The 18,557-nt window shown below is 49.7% G+C and overlaps 6 protein-coding genes across 6 annotated transcripts; 3 read left to right on the top strand and 3 right to left on the bottom strand.

Annotated features, from left to right (window-relative positions):
- Nucleotides 1–781: 781 nt before the first annotated feature.
- Nucleotides 782–2,778, bottom strand: ANOM_001264 (putative 3-methylcrotonyl-CoA carboxylase, beta subunit (MccB); the record flags this gene model as incomplete). The annotated part of the gene is made up of 3 exons (XM_015546521.1): nt 782–1,243; nt 1,332–1,540; nt 1,591–2,778. 3 exons carry the CDS (start codon nt 2,776–2,778, stop codon nt 949–951), a joined length of 1,692 nt encoding a protein of 563 aa, XP_015411435.1. The 3' UTR covers nt 782–948.
- A 394-nt stretch (nt 2,779–3,172) lies between these two features.
- Nucleotides 3,173–4,795, top strand: ANOM_001263 (isovaleryl-CoA dehydrogenase; the record flags this gene model as incomplete). The annotated part of the gene is made up of 6 exons (XM_015546520.1): nt 3,173–3,356; nt 3,416–3,503; nt 3,567–3,661; nt 3,736–3,971; nt 4,032–4,309; nt 4,384–4,795. 6 exons carry the CDS (start codon nt 3,173–3,175, stop codon nt 4,793–4,795), a joined length of 1,293 nt encoding a protein of 430 aa, XP_015411430.1.
- A 137-nt stretch (nt 4,796–4,932) lies between these two features.
- ANOM_001262 (uncharacterized protein) lies at nt 4,933–6,054 on the bottom strand (the record flags this gene model as incomplete). The annotated part of the gene is made up of 2 exons (XM_015546519.1): nt 4,933–5,907; nt 5,977–6,054. The coding sequence occupies 2 exons, from the start codon at nt 6,052–6,054 to the stop codon at nt 4,933–4,935; spliced, it is 1,053 nt and encodes a 350-aa protein (XP_015411429.1).
- A 446-nt stretch (nt 6,055–6,500) lies between these two features.
- On the top strand, nt 6,501–9,257 carry ANOM_001261 (acetyl/propionyl/methylcrotonyl-CoA carboxylase subunit alpha; the record flags this gene model as incomplete). Its single annotated transcript, XM_015546518.1, has 5 exons — nt 6,501–6,786; nt 6,844–7,042; nt 7,094–7,191; nt 7,247–8,870; nt 9,198–9,257. Coding segments are annotated over 5 exons (2,259 nt in total), but the record flags the coding sequence as incomplete, so codon positions are not given.
- Nucleotides 9,258–13,384: 4,127 nt separating this feature from the next.
- On the top strand, nt 13,385–14,821 carry ANOM_001260 (putative D-arabinitol dehydrogenase ArbD; the record flags this gene model as incomplete). Its single annotated transcript, XM_015546517.1, has 4 exons — nt 13,385–13,870; nt 13,933–14,002; nt 14,065–14,490; nt 14,545–14,821. Coding segments are annotated over 4 exons (1,146 nt in total), but the record flags the coding sequence as incomplete, so codon positions are not given.
- A 1,185-nt stretch (nt 14,822–16,006) lies between these two features.
- ANOM_001259 (C6 zinc finger domain protein) lies at nt 16,007–18,391 on the bottom strand (the record flags this gene model as incomplete). The annotated part of the gene is made up of 5 exons (XM_015546516.1): nt 16,007–17,105; nt 17,157–17,591; nt 17,650–17,961; nt 18,010–18,116; nt 18,251–18,391. The coding sequence occupies 5 exons, from the start codon at nt 18,389–18,391 to the stop codon at nt 16,007–16,009; spliced, it is 2,094 nt and encodes a 697-aa protein (XP_015411401.1).
- Nucleotides 18,392–18,557: the final 166 nt, after the last annotated feature.

The following is an 18,557-nucleotide window of genomic DNA, read 5'->3' as shown; positions in this document are numbered from 1 at the left end:
GTGACCTCACATCTTATCGACGCATCTCTCGAGCCACCGGCTCCGATCCTATCTGCACATACATACTACATATCTTCACCCACCCTAATGTTTTCAATCATCATATGCCCATCCAATGATAGATATATGTCGGTTCACAACCATTCAAATTTTTCTGTCTGACTTCCTGTTGATCAGTCTTCACCTGTTATTCTACTTTAAGGAATGAGAAAAAAGTTGCACGTTTCTTCGTTCCCCCTCGGCATTGGCATTCACCACCCCCCTGACTGGTATAGAACAGTTCGTTTTATGACTACGCCGCCGTTTGTTCGTTGCGAGTTGATAAAAGCAACCCTACTAAGGAAAAGAACCACATTTTCCTTTTTCTTTTCTTCCTAGCCCCCTCCTGCGTTCTCTCTATCTACTGGATTTTTTTTCCCTTCCCTATTTGCTTTTCTTTGTGCCTTATCTGACCCGTTATTCCTTCCGATTTCTCCCCCCTTTTCCTCCCTTTGCCCCTTTTCCACTCCCCTGATCAATTTCCCGTTCTTCTCGAAACTAGTGGTAGTCTGTTTAACGCAGGGTAGATTATTAGAATGCAATATTGCTTTTCCTTCTTTTTATTCGCTCTTCCTTTCTCCCCGTAAATTTAAGGGACTATCGTAATAGCACGCAACTTAAGATAACTAACTATCCTCACGACCGACCTCCTATCCTTCACCCTGACATAGCACATACAACCCCCCTAACATAGCAGAAACTGCATCAGGAAAGAAAGAAAAAAAAAAAAAAAAAACGAGTCCATTTCTAATATACCAACCCACCATACGTCATACAAACCTCGATATAAAGGTGAAGACATAGATATAAATATAATAAGAAAAGAAAAGCGCGCCCCCAGATCCAGTTACATACTAGCCCTAGGCCTAGACCTAGAATAGATCGATAGTATATGGTGAAGTAAGTGAACTACATCCGGAAAACACCAAACCGCGTCTGCACATCCTTATCGACCCTTCCACCCAACGACGCCGCCAAACTCAATCCAAGGACGCGTCTCGTCTGCGCAGGCGGGATGACTCCGTCGTCCCAGAGTCGGGCAGAGGAGAAAATCGCCTCGGATTCGTGGTCGATGCGAGCCTTTAGGGCTGGGTCTGCGGTGCGTCCGACTGCTTCCATCACCGAGGAGAGCTGCTCAGAGCCCATGACTCCGATTTTGGCGTTGGGCCACATGAACATTAGGCGCGGGGAGTAGGCACGGCCGCTGTTTTTTTCACGTAATATGTTAGCTTTCTTGTTCTTGGGTTGTCTTGGCTTGCCTGGGGGGTGTGTGTGTGTTGTGTGTAACTTACCACATGCCGTAGTTGCCTGCGCCGGCGCTGGAGCCAAAGACAACGGTGAACTTCGGTACATCGGCGCAGGCTACTGCCGTGACTAGCTTGGCGCCGTTTTTGGCGATGCCGCCCTTCTCGGCGTCGGCGCCGACCATGAAGCCGGAGATGTTCTGGAGGAAGATGAGGGGGATGTTGCGCTGGGCGCAGAGCTCGATGAAGTGGGCTCCCTTCAGCGAGGATTCGGAGAAGAGGATGCCGTTGTTGGCGACGATGCGACCTGGTGGCCGTAGATGCGCGCGAAGCCCGTGACAAGGGTGGTGCCATAGTCGCGCTTGAATTCGGCGAACTCGCTGCCGTCGACAATGCGGGCGATGACTTCGTGGACGGGAATCTGGCGGCGGAGGTTGGTGCCGACGATGCCGTTTAGGTCGTTGGGATCGTAGAGGGGTTCTTTGATGGTGCTATCGTCGAGCTGGAGGGGCACGCTGGTTTTGGGGTAGTTGAGGTTGGCGATGGATCTGCGGGCGAGAATGAGGGCGTGGGCGTCGTCTACGGCGAGATAGTCTGTTACGCCGGAGATGGTGCTGTGCAGTTGGCCGCCGCCTAGGTCTTCGGCGGAGACTTCTTCGCCTGTGGCGGCTTTGACGAGGGGAGGGCCTGCCAGGAAAATGGTGCCTTGGTTCTCGACGATGATGGTCTCATCACTCATGGCTGGGACGTAGGCACCTCCTGCTGTGCAGGGGCCCATCACCACGGAGATCTGGGGGATACCCATTGAGCTCATCCGGGCTTGGTTGAAGAAGATGCGGCCGAAGTGCTCCTTGTCTGGGAATACGTCGGCTTGATGAGGGAGGTTGGCACCGCCGGAGTCCACGAGGTAGAGGCAGGGGAGTTTGTTCTCTTGAGCGATTGCTTGTGCTCGGAGATGCTTCTTCACGGTGATAGGGTAGTATGTGCCTCCCTTGACAGTGCTGTCATTGGCCACGATCATACATGTTACGCCCTCGACGGTTCCGATTCCAGTAATAATGCCACCGGCGGGAACGTCTTCGCCTGGGTACACCTCGTGGCCGGCCAGCGGGGAAAGCTCCAGGAACGATGTGCCAGGATCGATCAGGGCTGTCACCCGATCTCGAGGGAGCATTTTGCCTCTGGCAATGTGCTTATCTTTTGCTTTTTGTGGCCCACCCTGTGAGATGGTGCTATGTAGATTGCTCATCCGATCTACGAGCTCCTTCATCTGCTCGGCATTCTCCTTGAAATCCGGCGAGGACGTGTCCACCGCGGTGGGCAGAACCGATATGGCCGAGGCATGATGCGGATGCGTATAGCTTGCAACTGTCCTGAGAGATGTTTTAGAGGAAATTGTAATTGGAAAGCGAGGCGTGAGCAGTCGTCGCGAGTAAGGCAGCGATAGCGACGCTTTGGAGCTCAAGCTCCGCAGGAGCGGAGACGGTGCGCGCATTGCGGGGAGAATCTAGGGAGAGCAGAAGACGAAGTAGCACCGCGAAACACCAGACTCAGCTATCTCATGGTCTTGTCCTGAGCTTTATGAGGGCAGCCAAGTGGGAACAATGGCCGATGAAGGAAAAATAGACGAGGATGGACAATGGGCGTGGGGAGGAATTCTGATGAAATGTGACCCCGGATTGAAGTTGCGGAGAAACCAAGTGCGACGATTTCCGTGTTTAGCCGCGGCTGGCATCGGCCTCCGCATTTGCGGACTTGCGCATAACTCTGCGACTTACTTCATTCTTTCTCGGCTTTGCTTGTCTCATTTCCTTTCCACTTCCCCTTCCCTTCAGATCTCTTGTTTCTTTCTTTGTGTGAATTTCCCGTGCAGAAATACCTTTTTCACAATGGCTGCCGCATCTCGTCTCCCATTCCTCTTCCGCAGTACCTCCAGGTCCCTGGGGTCAATCAGGAAACCCCTCATACAGATCCCCGCATCACGGACGTTCGCTTCAAAACACCCCAAGGGCTTTGTGCCGCCCACGGAAGATGAGCTACTAGAACTCCGGGAACGTGTGCAGGAATTTACCAGTCAGTTGCTCTCCTACGGATGTTCTGTGTTCCGCAATCTGACCAGAAGCTCAATCAAGGGCGTGAGATTACCGAGGAAGTAGCCGCAAAGACGGACGCACAGAATGAATTCCCGGCTGAGATGTGGAAGAAACTTGGTGATGCTGGGTAAGTATAAAATCAAGCTGACCGGTAATTTCCCATTATAGGCGATTCTAATTCAATTGTCAGATTCCTGGGCATCACTGCAAATGAGGATTATGGCGGCCTCGCCATGGGTTACCAGGCGCACTGTATAGTTATGGAAGAGCTTAGTCGTGCATCAGGTATTGCATTCTTCCTATTACCACATTACTAAATGTGAACTCTCTGTTCGTGTTCTGATTGTGGCGTGCTATAGGAAGTATTGCACTGTCATACGCTGCGCATTCCCAGCTTTGCGTCAACCAGCTCTCTTTGAATGGATCGCCGGAACAGAAGGAGCGGTTCTTGCCGGGACTCCTGTCCGGTGACAAGATTGGTGCTCTGGCGATGTCGGAACATTCCGCGGGCTCGGATGTTGTCAGTATGAAGACTACGGCTAAGGAGGTCGATGGTGGCTATGTCCTGAACGGGACCAAGATGTGGATTACGAACGTGAGTTGACATGTGTCCCAAGAGGCTTGTAAGAAAGGCTAAACTTTAATCTTCTCTCAGGGCCCCGACGCAGATTTCATTGTTGTCTACGCCAAAACGGAGCCCGAGAAGGGCTCCAAGGGAATCACGGCATTCGTTGTCGAAAAGACATTTGACGGATTTTCCTGCGCACGGAAGCTCGATAAGCTTGGAATGCGCGGCTCAAACACCGGAGAGCTTATCTTCGAAGATGTGTTTGTCCCCAAGGAGAACGTCCTCGGCGAAGTAAACCGCGGTGTCAAGGTTCTCATGGAAGGTCTCGATCTGGAGCGTCTGGTTCTCAGCGCTGGCCCCCTGGGGTAAGTTTTACTATTAAGACACTATATATTTACAGCCAAGAACACCAGAACTGACGATGATGAACGATATGTAGTATCATGCAAGCCACCCTTGATCTCGTTCTTCCCTATACTCATGTCCGCAAGCAATTCGGATCACCCATCGCCCATAACCAGTTGATCCAAGGTAAGCTGGCAGATATGTACACAAAACTTCAGGCATCGCGCGCCTACACGTATGCCACGGCACGGCACATTGATAACTCCGCATCCTCGTCTGAGGTGAGCATCCGGACCCAGGACTGTGCAGGTGCTATCCTGTATGCGGCGGAACGGGCGACGGAGTGTGCACTTGATGCGATCCAGCTGATGGGTGGCAATGGATATATCAATGAGCTCCCCGCAGGACGGTTGCTTCGCGATGCGAAGCTGTACGAGATCGGTGCGGGGACTAGCGAAATCAGACGGATGGTCATTGGACGGGCATTCAATAAAGAGTATGCATAGTTGTATACGTTCCTGTTTTAATTGCATTTCTTCTATCATGTCATATATAGCTGGCATTTGTTATATTTAGCCGCCAATGGGCAGAGTGTTGAATTAGATACAGAATAACGATTTCATATCTTCATGGCCACTTCCGTCTATTGCTTGGCCTTGTTCCTGGTGGACCTCCGTACAGGACCCGACGCCGCTGGAGGGTCCGCGGTTTCACCCACTTTCTTCGATGCAATTCTCTTAGATCTGGTGGTTGTTTGATTTTTGTCTACATCCGGTTGGTCTAGTGCATCGGACGCCTTTCGTTTCCTTGTCCTGGTAGATGGCGCGGTTGCAGAATTAGGTTTCTTTGGGCTAGACTCCTGGTCCTGCGTTGTTGCAGATTGCAGATCAGGTGACTCCGGTTCCATTGCCATTGGATCATCGTATGACTCAGGCGCTTCGATAGGGAACTCATGCTCAAGCATCTTAGAATTGACTGGCAGATCAGAAGCCGACTTGATCACCCTATGCGAATGCACCGTCAAGGGCGGAGAGAGCGATGGCTCCGCCGGAGTGGTAGTTTTCGAGCAACCATCAGACCCAACATCAGTCTCGCGAAGGCTCTCCAACGAGGACGCAGTAGACGTATCATCAGAACTGGTATCCGCCCTCTTAGAGACCTCTGGCGCCCGAGGCGGGGCCATGTCGGAGCCGACTTTCCGCATTCGCACCCGCCCAATGGCAGGATGGGATGACCGGAACACCTCGCGCCAATTCTTCAGGAGGGCCACTTTTTCGCCGTCGCCAGGCTCGTACAATTTACGGGGTGGACTATCGTCGTGGAGCGTCTTCCATACCGTGCCCTGGAACGATGCCACGTTTGTCTCGGGGAGGGTCTTCTTGGGGATGGTTCCATTGTGGGCTGAAAGGTTCTTTTTTGCGGCGAGAATGTCGTTGATTTCTTTGATGTTGTAGTTGTTTGGCCAGAGGCCCATTGCTCGCTGGCGCCGTATGGCGGTTGGGTCTTCGTCGTAGTAATCGTCGGATTGGTCGTCCCAGTCGCTGTAGTAGTCTTCTACCTCGAGTGAGGGATCCTCAAAGAAGAGAGCATCATAGACTGCGGTTGCGGCGAGGTCATCCTACATGGGCAACGGGTTAGCTCTTTGTCTGCGACTGTATGGTGTCCTTGGTGTTGTGTTGAGACTGACAGCGATCTCCGGCTCCGGTTCCTCAATCCAGAAGATATCTTCGTCGTATTCATCGTAGTACTCTTCATCATCAGACATCTTGGGTATAGTAAAGCGAAAGACTGTCAAATATAGGGTTCCAAAGCGTATACAAGGGTGAGAACAGAAATGGTGGAAAATTGCCAAGTCTAATGGGTATTACTAGAAAGGAAAGCAGAGACACAAAAGACGAGCCAAGCCAAACAGCAAACAAAGAGATGAGTCAGCTTGTCGAGACCAAGTAGGACAAATTCCAGAGCGACCGTAAGACCGAATCAGATGGATACGCTGTAAGCCACCAGGACAATGGACCGGTGACGTCGGAGGAGTTCGCTGATCGCGTCTTTCCGGCGAGGAAAAAAGAGATTAACTGCGCTGCAGAAGAAGTGGATCTCAGATAGCATCACGTGCCCGGCGTTTTCCCCGCAGCTTCGCTTTGCGTCGGCTCAAGGGGCCGTCTGGGGGAACGGTAGTACTTCCAGGCAACTTAAGCTGCCGGCCTTCTTATTTTTCCCTGAGAGCTCTTCCTGTTTGCTCTTTCAAAGCTTTGTCTTCTTACGCAGAATATGCTGCTACCCTCCTATATACTGTGGTGTTGATTCAATCCTGTGATCCTAATCAGCAGCGTTTCTTTACAATGCCACTCTCGTCCCTTCTCCGCACTGCTTCCCGTCTGAGGCCGACGGCCGCCCACAGGGCAAGAAGAGCTGCATCTACAGTGTCCTCGACTACCCCCAAATCACAGAATTCATTAGATTCGATTCTCATCGCAAATAGAGGAGAAATTGCTTTGTATGTCTAGGAATGGTGCTGCGCGCTGTTTTGATACTAACTATACCCTCACCTTAGACGAGTCGGGCGTACCGCCGCTCAACATGGTATCCGCGTAACTACGTTATACACAGATCCCGATAGCCGGGCTCAGCATGCATTGAGCTCCCCATTCGCCTTCAATCTAGGATCCGTTTCCGCTTATCTCGATGGAGACCGTATCATTGAGATTGCAAAGCGGGAGGGCTGTCAAGGGATACACCCAGGCTATGGTTTTGTATGCATTTCTGAAGAGGCGATGTTTATCAGTGTGCTAACCTGTAACTAGCTAAGTGAGAACTCGGAGTTTGCGCGAAAATGCACAGAAGCCGGACTGGTCTTCATTGGACCCCCATGGAAGGCTATCGAGGACATGGGGGATAAGAGGTAAGATAATTACTTGACTTAAATTTCCCATAAACTTTACTGACAACCTTTGAAGCCAGTCTAAGAAAATCATGACGGCGGCCGGTGTTCCTTGCGTTCCTGGTTATCACGGTCAGAATCAGGATCCCAGCTTCCTTGAAGCCGAAGCGGATAAGATCAAATATCCTGTGCTTATCAAGGCAATCAAAGGAGGCGGCGGAAAGGGAATGCGTATAGCTCATAGCAAGTCCGAGTTCCAGGCTCAACTGCAATCTGCTAAGTCAGAAGCTATGAACTCCTTCGGAGACGACCAAGTGTTGGTGGAGAAGTACATCACCACACCACGGCACATTGAGGTCCAAGTGTTCGCAGACAAGCATGGCAATAGCGTGGCTTTGGGAGAAAGAGATTGCAGTATACAAAGACGGCATCAGAAGATTCTTGAGGAGTCACCCGCTCCTCACTTGCCTGATGCTACGAGGAAAGATCTCTGGGCAAAGGCACGGGCGGCTGCTGAGGCCGTAGGCTATGAAGGTGCCGGTACCGTTGAATTTATCTTTGATAACGATAGCGGGGAGTTCTTCTTCATGGAGATGAACACCAGACTTCAGGTTGAACATCCTGTGACCGAGATGGTCACTGGTCAGGACCTGGTCTACTGGCAACTCAAGGTGGCCGAAGGCGCTAAGCTTCCATTGACCCAAGAGGAAGTAGAAGCTTATATGGCAAGCCGTGGGCATGCCATTGAGGCGAGAATCTATGCAGAGAATCCCGATCAGGGGTTCATACCTGATTCCGGCACACTACTTCACGTTCGCACCCCCACCCCCTCCGAAGACATCAGAATAGACGCAGGCTTCGTCGCCGGCGATGAAGTTTCAGCTCACTACGATCCAATGATTGCCAAATTGATCGTGAGAGGCAGTACGCGAGAGGAGGCCCTCCGCAAGCTTGCGTCTGCATTAGAAGAGTACGAAGTTGCGGGGCCAATTACCAACATCGAGTTCCTGAAGACGGTCTGCAAGAGCCCTGATTTTGTTGCCGGAGAGGTGGAAACCGGATACATTGAAAAGCATCGCGAAGAACTGTTCACTCGCGAGGCTATTGAACCGGAGGTGCTCGCACAAGCCGCATTGGCTTGTCTGCACCACGACTCTGCCCCGGTCGCTCGGAAGCAGGCCAATTTCGAAGGCTCCGCTGTCGGATTCAGCCCGAGCTATCAATCACGCCAGATAACATTTGAAGATCTGACGCCTGGAGCCAAGGATGGCGCCAAGTTTGATATCCGTGTTCAACAAACGAATGACAATACATTCAATGTAGAAGTGGGCGGGCGCACCTTTGAGCAGGTGGTCAGTCACAAGAACCCTGGGTCGCATGTTGTGACCTCTTTCTTCCCTCACACCCGATTGGACACCACCGTAATTCGGGATGATGACTCTGTCATTGCCTTTCAGAGAGGAACACAATATCGTTTGACGATACCACGGGCCAAGTGGATGGACAAGGCACTGGGAATGAAGGACGTAACCAACAGCGTTTTGGCCCCAATGCCGTGCAAAGTGTTACGTGTGGAAGTCCAGGCGGGCGATGTGGTGGAAAAAGACCAGCCACTGGTGGTTATTGAGAGTATGAAAATGGAAACAGTCATCCGCAGCCCGCAAAAGGGAACCATTTCAAGAGTGGTCCATAAACAAGGAGTAAGTCACGCGGACCGTTCCCCTGCACGAACACTACCCTTGCCCGGCTATTTCTCAATGTTTGGAGCTATTGGTGTGACTATTTGTATCGAGACGATGGATTCGGCCCGGTGTGGGCACGCCTTCCCGTTTCTCCCCTCCTTTTGATCTTATTGATTTTTGGCCGACTCGGCGACCGGGGTCTGGGGTTTGGCTGAAACGACTGGGCACTGCCGTGGGTTTCATGCACGGACCAGCTGTCCAGCTTCCACGACCTTTCCGCCGGGCTTCGAAAATCTCCACTCACCCCAATCGATGCGAACGAATTGGCTAACGTGTACCTTGCAGGACCAATGTAAGAGCGGCACACCTCTGGTCGAATTTGCCGAAGAGGGTGATGAGAACTAGGGACAGGTCGGCAAACCTCCCGGCAGATGTACAGTCGTGTATAAACAGAAAGGTAAAAGGAAGGCATGGCCATGGCGACATTGCACTCAAGAGGAGAAGAAAGTTAAGGCCGTCGGTATTCTGGTTTGGTACGCAGACCGGCCATCCTTCCCCGATGGATACCGGTGGATATCAAGGAAATGTTAAAACACATCCCTATGGAGACAGCTCCAATTTCTCCCTCCCGCGGTAGTAGCAGAGTTTTCGGCGAGCGATGTTATTGCAATGGCGCTGTACAATTAGAATTAAGGCGCAGTCATGTGGACAACGGCACATGACTTCCTTCGGTAGTCTAAATGAATCAATAGATCTACTTAGTGTTCTGTGTGTCGTACAGCCGAAAAGGTTAGATGAGTAGGTTCCATAGGAACACCGTGAGAACGGAACAATGAAGAAACCAGGCAAAGGGCAAGAACAAACAAAAAATAAAAACAAAAAATAGCTCTGTCAGACCCGCAATTTCACAGTGGGGCAAAGCAACAACGACAACCATCTGTGGGTACGAACATTTTGATAGAGTTGAACCTAAGGAACTTAGCTCCGGCTTCCATCCATAGAAGTGCAGAACCAGAACCCCACCACTCGCCAGGAAGACAAAGTAACTCTGCCTTAGGTCTCCAAGCCCACCATATGAGTTCGGTTCGCTGTTGCATATAGACATCATGAGCTTAGGAGAAATGAATAAAAGAGCTTCATCTAGAAGAGTATCCTGAGTCCGAGGAGGGTTGTGCTCTGACAGAATAAACGGTGCACCCGGTGTCTAAAATCTAAAGGGCGCATGCCATCAGCAAAGTATATACAGTCGCAAAGTAAGAATAACGATACGCAAACTCATTCTCGCCAGGCTTCCTGGAAAGCACAAATGCCACACAAGCCGCAAAGAAGGGATATGGATGTTCGAAGGCGATAAAAGTGGGCTGTTGAGTAGTGGGAAGTCCAAAGGATAAATCCTCCTGACTCCACCAAGATTACCATGGCTGTTGCTTTCCGCAGCAGGTTCAGTTGATCTGTGGAGAGGATCAGTGGTTAAGTTCGACGGCCGATATGTTGGTCTCCCACGATGTTATGGAATTCCTGCACATGAATGGCCATGGGGTAGAAGATGAGCAAGAAAGTATGTAGGAAGGTGGTGAAACGAGCCTCGGGGATGAAACGTTCTAGAACGGAGTCGATGAGCCTCCCGAGAAATGGTCTTTCGGCCTCCAATTAGATACGCACATGTAGGGAACCAAAGCCAAGCGAATATCCATCGCCTTTGACCTTACCAATAGCTTATTAGACCCGCAGGAATTGGGCGTGAGGGCTCGTTCAATGTATCCTTCAAGATATCGGTAACTTAGTTGGCTATATCGAATACATATGCGAAGGACAAGCCTATGACGAGAAACATGAGGAGTATGTTTATAAAAGCCGAGGTTGACTGAACAGCGAGGGCAAAGAGTCGGGAAATGAGCAAGGCAGGTGAGTTCCCGAGATGTGCGGTGGCATTGTGCTTCAGCAGATGGTATGTGACCTGGGCCTCATAGAGCATGCATGGAAAGCTGACAAGATGGTATAGAGTTCCTACAGCATCTCGAACAAAATCAACCTGCAACTTCTGTATTCCTTGCATATCAGGTCCACTGAGTAGACCTAGATGATCGCTTCCTTCCGCCAGGCGTGGAATGACTTGTCAGGGACCTGCACTCGCATACTGAGAATATTCAAGCAGGGTTCTGTCCGGTGCTAGCCCATTAGCCGGCAAACTTGGGCTCTTCATGAAGAATTCAATTACAGTGTTGTTTGATATTTTCAGCAGTGGAATGTCTCGTTCTCTGAATCATTAACCCGAGGATTATTTATCTTATCCACCGTTCGAAGCCTACGACCCCAGCCTGAGGCAACCAGGTAAGCTCGCAGATCAGAAGTTGCTACAATTCTCTGGATCACAAAAGCCGGCAAGATCCCTTCGATGCTGTAACTTCAAACGTATAACTGAAAAGGTATGTGAAACTCTAAATACTTTTAAAGTGGCGCATGTCATGTCGGGCTTGATTTTACGTGACGTGCAGCATCTTGTGGTTGTATCGACGTCACGCATGTCGCTATGGCCAGTTTATAGATGATTGAGAGCTTCGAATTCTTGAACTATCTGCAATCTTTAGCTGCTTAAATATCTGTAAGTTGGCTAATCTGAGCGTGCTTCTTGTTAACCAGGGATAAGGATCCAAGAATCATTCTTGTTGATTATACCCATGATAGTGGCTGATGGGAAAGAAAGCAGTACAAGAAAGCAACTAGATGGCGCGGTGCAGAAGGGGTAATATGTAGTCACACACAGTGGTGCCAAGCACCAGGCATACACTATACCGAACCGGCAGTACTGCTAGTAACCTGCTGTTACCAGAGTATATAGAGGATAGTAACCCCATAGTGATGCCCCACTCTCTCCATATCCAGAGATTTAGGGCACAGGAAGTCCGGTCAAAGGAAGTTGTGGTTGTCAAGGTTCGAGAAATTAACCAAGTGGGGCCAGGAATTAGTGGTTCAGGAACGACGCTAACATTGCCCGGACCGGAGTTTTACGTACTATGAAAAGTAGGTAAATACTGCGCAGGAGGGCTGTGTTAGTAGTTGTTGGGTAGATATCTACGGTGGCAAATGTGAATCGTGGGGAGGATGAAGTGGCTATGAAGATCTCCTTCAATAATTCAACAACAAGATTTGAATTTGAACAAGCAATCTGATATGTTGATGACAAAGTACGTGCAGTCTGGACTGTTGCATGCATGTTGTGCAGGGGGTTGACATGGACGGCAAGTTTAATGATGGCGTTGGCGCGTGATGATAAGAGATTTCTTCTTTGACTTTATCTTTTGTATTTTAAGAACGGGCTGAGATTGACTTAGCCAATGGTTGCTGTGCATGCGACCTGGCATCCTTGTTGATTGAGTTTGGCTGTGTTGCTGACGAACGGTTGTCCGTCGCTTGGCTTTGATATAGATCAGATGGAATGAAATTGAATTTCTGAGCTCAGGGTTATTGCAGTGTTGCATTCTTTTATTGCATGCTCGGATACATAGCTTGCTCCACCGGTCGAGTTGGGTTGCGATTGTGGTATGAGCGTTAAGAGTCGGCAGGGGAGGAGGCCATTGCGCTTCGTTCGGATGATGTTGTTTCTCTGAATTGGCTATCGATAGGAATAGAAGTTAATACGGAGTAATTAAGTAAAAATTGAGAAAACTTGGCATCAAATCAAAGGGGAAAGAATTGATAGAAAATAAAAATGACAATAAAAGACATGGGGAATCAATAGTATCGAATCCCTGGAAGGTTAGGAGCGGGATACCGGCATTGGGATCGTCGAGAAGCCGGTGAAACTTCTGGAGGCGTGTTGGAGTCACGCGGAAGCCGGCGGGAGGCAAAGAAGAGCGCCGCCGATCCACTCCCTAAGGCGATCCTGGTCAGATCGCTGCAGGGCGGTTGAGGCCTGGCCACCACCACCTGATGTCACTTGATGCTGGCCATGAAATATGAAAGGGTCGTCCAAAAAGTACGTGGAATTTTCCCCAGTGCCTGGGGATGGTGGATACTTTCCCCCAGCCATTCCATCCTGAGAACCAGTCAATTTGGCCACGCCTCCAGTCATGATGGTCCAACTTGCTGGTCCCTTGGGGCGGTCGGTCACCGCAATTGCTCTGTTCCTCACATTCCCCAGCTCCTTTGTCCAGTCAAGGTTTTCTTCTCTTTTCTTTTTGGATTTTTTTTATTATTTTGATTTTTCCATTTCGATTATCAATGTTTTAGAATTTTCTAATTTAATTGTACGTCCCAATCCTTCGCCGCTTGTGGACACCTATACGCATTGCTCCAATCCTTGATTGATACTTCTCGGATTTCCCCTTTACCGTAAAACAGGCGAGCAACCCATCAGATTTTTCTCCCACCATTGTTTTTTTTTTCCTTCTGGTTTTAGGGAAGACTACATATACTCCTTCCCATCGGCCTGGTGGACCTTCATCTTTTCTTCTGTCTATCTATCCCTTGGTTCATACTCTTCCTTCCCAAACCGATCTCCTCGAATTCCTCCTCTCCCTTGAGTACATAGCTATATTCTTAGCTACCTCTGCTACTCTACACAATGTTTAAGTCACCAGCCGCTCGTCAAGCCGTCAAGGCTCTCAGCATTAACACACGCCCTGCTGCGGTAACAGCAGCATCACGACCAGCGGTGGCGAATACCTTCTTCCGAGGGCTGTCGTCGACGGCTCCCCGTGCCAACGATGAGAAGTCGAAGGCAGCAAAGGATCCCATCTTGGCCGCCACCAACAAAGCCCCGGATGGTGTATTGGACACAGAGGGTCGTTTCGCCCGTGTCGACGAGAGTTTGCAGATCGAATACCCCGATGATGAGAATATGCCTCGCAGTCCTATTGTTCAAGGCCGCGGAGGAATGCACTTCAAGCGTACCCTGGCTCAATTTTCCCTCGAGAACAAGGTCACCCTGGTGACCGGAGGTGCCCGTGGTCTCGGGTTGGTCATGGCTCAGGCGATCGTTGCATCAGGCTCGGACCTTGCAATTGTCGATCTTAACAGTATGTTCTAAGCTGTGGTGGACCAATTGGCTTGCAATAGTTTTGCTAAATGATTTCTACAGAGGCGGAAGCTGAGGAGCAAGCTCAGAAGTTGGTTGAACAGTTCAGGAAGGAGAACCCCGGTTTGGAGCAGTGAGTCTAACTGATCGACCACATTAAATTGTAATTCCAAATGCTAATTGCTATGAATCTAGAATGCCGACTGTCACCGCCCACTACGCTGATGTTTCCGACCCTAACTCCGTAAACGATGCTCTTTCCGATATTATCTCCAAGCACGGCAAGATCGACAACCTGGTCACCTCCGCCGGTTTCACCGAAAACTTCGATGCCATCTCCTATCCTCACGACCGTCTGCAGAAACTTTGGGGGGTTAACGTCGATGGAACATACCTCTTTGCGACCGGTGTTGCCAAGCATCTCATGGAGCGCAAGGTCCCGGGCAGCATTGTCATGATTGGTAGCATGTCCGGTGCTATCGTCAACGTGCCCCAGCCTCAGGCTCCATACAACGCCGCCAAGGCCGCTGTTCGTCAACTTGCCGCGTCCTTCGCTGTGGAATGGGCCGGTCACGACATCCGTGTGAACTGCATCAGCCCTGGATACATGCTTACTGCTCTGTATGTGACGTTCCGTCCCCAAAATGTTCAGTGACTAACCATGTTTTGCTGCAGGACCCGCAAGATTTTGGATGAGAACCCCGAATTGCGGGACAAGTGGATCTCCCTCATCCCCACCGGCAAGATGGGGACTCCCGAGGACCTGATGGGTCCCGTTACCTTCCTTCTCAGTGACGCCTCCAAGTACATGACTGGGGCCGATATCCGCGTTGACGGTGGCTACACCCTCACCTAAATACCGCCGCGGAGTGTTGTGCTTGTTTGTTTCTGATCTTATTTATCTAATCTGGGCATGATGTACGGGGCTGTTTTTGGATTCGATATAGACCGGTTTGCTTGATTCTGGGCGGTGACTCGGGCTTTTGCTTGCTTCCATTCTCTCTCGAAGTGGTTTGTGACGACCCATCGGGCTGCATTACGACGATTATTTTTGTTCTGAAGAAGCGTGTTGTTTTTTGGAGAAAGTGTTTTGTTCCAAAAAGCGGGAAAGGTTGTATTTTTGCTATGGAGTACCCAAAATCGCGGTCGGACTTGTTTTTGCATGATAGACTTGTTTTCTTTTCTTTTTCAGACCATGAGGTCATTGTGCTTATTTTTATTGTGGACTCTGGAGCGACTCCAATGATCAGATTTAATTATTTTTAATTGCTGAACTGTGACATCACACCGAGGTAGCTGTTTGTCTCCATCATTTGGGGCTTCAATATGACGGCATTCGAGTGGATCGACGCATCGACTCCATCAGAAATCCATGTAAACCAACTGATCGCAAATAAGATCCAGGATGACTATGATACAGTCAGCGCGGAGTCAGTCGGTCAGAATTGCTTTTTCAGCTTATCAATGATTACATGTCAACTCGGAGACATCCGCCTTAACCGCGTTATCCTTCGACAGGAACATCTTTTTACAAGATAAGATTTATCCAGACAGATAGATAAATTAACTAATTGAAACCAAGCAAAGGTCAGATACCAGACGCCCCCACGCTAGAACCCTATTCTACCTGATGTACGAACAGCTGTACATCCAAGGCAAACCAGCCGAGAGCAAATACTCCGAGGAGAAAGAATCGTACATTAAGCGAACCCGAGTAAATTTGGGCAATCGAACCGAAGCCAAGAAGGTATGGTTAGTAGCTTCCCCAAGGTAAATTGAGCCCTCGTCTGTATTGCCCGTTTTATAATTAGACCAGAAGCCTTTTACTTGCCCAGTCTGGAACAGAGCTTAATTAAAGGATCTCGTGTATTTCTTTTTTATAAGATTCATGGTTGTTGACTGGGCTAAATATGTCATTGGTGCCTCAGGCAACAAAAAACATATTTCCAGATGAACTAAGGAGCTAGGGACGAACGATACTATAAACAGATGGTACTGTATGCAAAGCTGCAGGTCTTTGACTCTTTGCCCGCCACAGCATAACTTTGAACCCTTCCACCTTATAGGAGGAAGAAAGGATATGGCCTTGGCGCTTGAGGCGCACTAGAAAGAAGGAAGATCGTTAGACTCAGCAATCTTACATTATCTGGGGAGCGGTAAAAGGATCAGGAAGCTCATCAAACACCCAGTTAAGGGAATCGAAGATTTCCGCGAATCCAGTCTCGTTGAAGAAGGCACCACCTGGGCCAAAATCAGGCGGACAGATCAGCGCAGAATTGTCTATAGATCCATCGAATTGATCGGGGATCATGGTCGCAGATCCATTCGGATCAGCGGTAGTAGCTACTATACCAAGATTAGTCGGAGAACACAAGGTAATACACACTAGACGCTGGAGGAACATGCCTTGAGCATCTGAAGGGTCCTTTCTGGGCCGGAAACGGTGTCGCCAGCGCCAAACAGTGTCGTAGACGTGGCTCATACTCATCCGACAGCGTACTTTGAGTTGTAAACTATCTTCCTCGGCGGATTGCTCGGGATCACCTGCATTCCACATCTGTGCAAGTACGTCCGCAAGTCGAACGGGGCGATCGTGGTCCATGACGCTGATTCTTCTCAGGGCGGATATTGCGCCGTTGAACAACAGCTTCCCGTATTCGAAGTCAATGTGATGCCGGAAGGTACTTTTGAGTAGTTTCATTAGACCGAATGCGGCGGAGATGATCATCTGCAGGATATAGTTTGTTGCGTAGCTGATAAGTTGGCCTGGGGATGTTTCGAGGTCCAGTACCTGGCTAAGGAATGAGGTGGTTGCGATAAAAAGCTTCGTAATGTCGTTAGGTCTTGGGTTTGAACCTAGGAATATGAAGTATCTTAAATGGAGCTCTGCGGCTCGGAGATGAATCTTATTAATGTCTATCCGAGTCAGTTTGACGAGAGCTAAAGACAGGAAAATCAGAGGCATCGTACGAGAGACATCCCTGCCAAAGCTAAGTTCCATATCCCTAAGTTCGTTCTCCAAAAGCTGGACTATCAAAAGCCTCTCGGGTCCAATAAACTCTGCCGCGTCCGGCCTGCTGTTATATAGAGACCTGGTGATTCGATCACAGAACCTTTCAATCTGGAGACGAGTTCGCAGATCTTCTGGAGGATAGTAACCGGCATCCTGGAGTGACGCTGGCTCAAGCGCCCAGTCATATATCGTCCCTGGGGGTTGTCCGTACCCGGTGGCAATACTGTTGACTTTGATGAACTTCTAGTTCTTTCACGGTGAAGGGGATCCTCACTTTTGAGCTACAATATTACAGACGACCCATGTCTGTAGCCGATCCTTCACAGCTTCCTTGTGACCTATTCGAAATGTGGTAAACTCTTCTGCTTGAACGGGGCGATGCAACCCCAACTGCATGGAAATCTGCATCATCAGCCCGCACAACATAAAGGTAGCATCCTTTCTCTGGCTAGTTGTGGGAAGGGGCCAGGTGCACAGAAGGCAGAGAGCCTTTACAATGGCGTAATCCTGTGGCACGCTGGTGATAGTCGACCATAGAAGTCTGCTAAACGGACCAGTGAGTGCGCCAAGGAGGCCTGGCTCTGCTGGAGCTCGTCGGCTAGCGACGCAAATGATCGTCCATGCTTGTAAGGGACAGCGGCAGAGATAATGCTCGGGTGGTTTTTGGGGGTCTAAAAGTGGAAGAAATGGATGATAGTATTTGAAAAACCTGGTAGATCATTAGAAATTGCATATCTCATCCAAGAAAGAAAGACACATCAACTTACTGCTCAAATAGTCGTGCCACTCTTGGCTTGGATAGAGAGACATCTTCCAGTCTCCACATGGTATCCTCCTGAAACAAGTCAGATCTATCGCTATACATAGCTAAGGGAGTAGCTAAGACCTGTGGTTTAAGACTAGTAGACATAATCTCCCCTTGATTCAGTGTCGCAGCTGCTGGATTCCAGATTGCGCTCCCTGCAGGCTGGGACACATCACCACCGACGTTACCTTTGACGGCATGGCCATGATGATCGGTATTAGTGGCAAGCCGTCGACGGAGCCCTGCAATCTCGCGCTCCATTTCAGCATTTCGCCTATCAGGTTAGCATCCACAGCGGATGACATGTTGATGTACGAGATACCTTCTTTTTGAGACACGCGTGAAAGAAGGTTCAACCTTGCATTCAATCTGGAGTCCTTTACAACGCGAGCAGGCGTCCGCGGGGGTTTGGACGATATCACACCGAAGCTGCCGAGTACCACATCCAGCAGAGTTCAGTCAAATGGCGAGGGAATGGAAGAGCAGAATAGACGTTCCAGATGTATATGTCTATGTTTGAGTGTTGGGCCGAGGTGGGATGTTTTGGAAGGACGTTCGCTTACCTTCTGCTGTTTACACTCGTTGCAAGCCTTCCTTGTACCGCCTCGCTGTTTCTTCGTAGGAGAGAGTGTCTTTTCCATGTCTTTGGATCCTAGTCCCGGGGTTGTTCCGAAGGTCAATTGGGGATATTCTCGTATTGGCATGGGTAGGCGATGAGTAACCCCCGAACCCCGCAGATTGCAAATTATCCCGATGGCGATCTTCCGAAACAATGTGGTGGTGGTGAACCATGTTATTTCGACCCTTATATTTCACCTCTCTAAATAGACTGTCTAGACTGATATGTATGAAAGAGCTTACTATAATTAC

Source organism: Aspergillus nomiae (assembly GCF_001204775.2).
Source record: "Aspergillus nomiae NRRL 13137 chromosome Unknown contig00013, whole genome shotgun sequence".
NCBI classification, from domain to species: domain Eukaryota; kingdom Fungi; phylum Ascomycota; class Eurotiomycetes; order Eurotiales; family Aspergillaceae; genus Aspergillus; species Aspergillus nomiae.
Note: the sequence above shows the minus strand (reverse complement) of the source record. Positions and strands in the feature narration are given on the sequence as shown.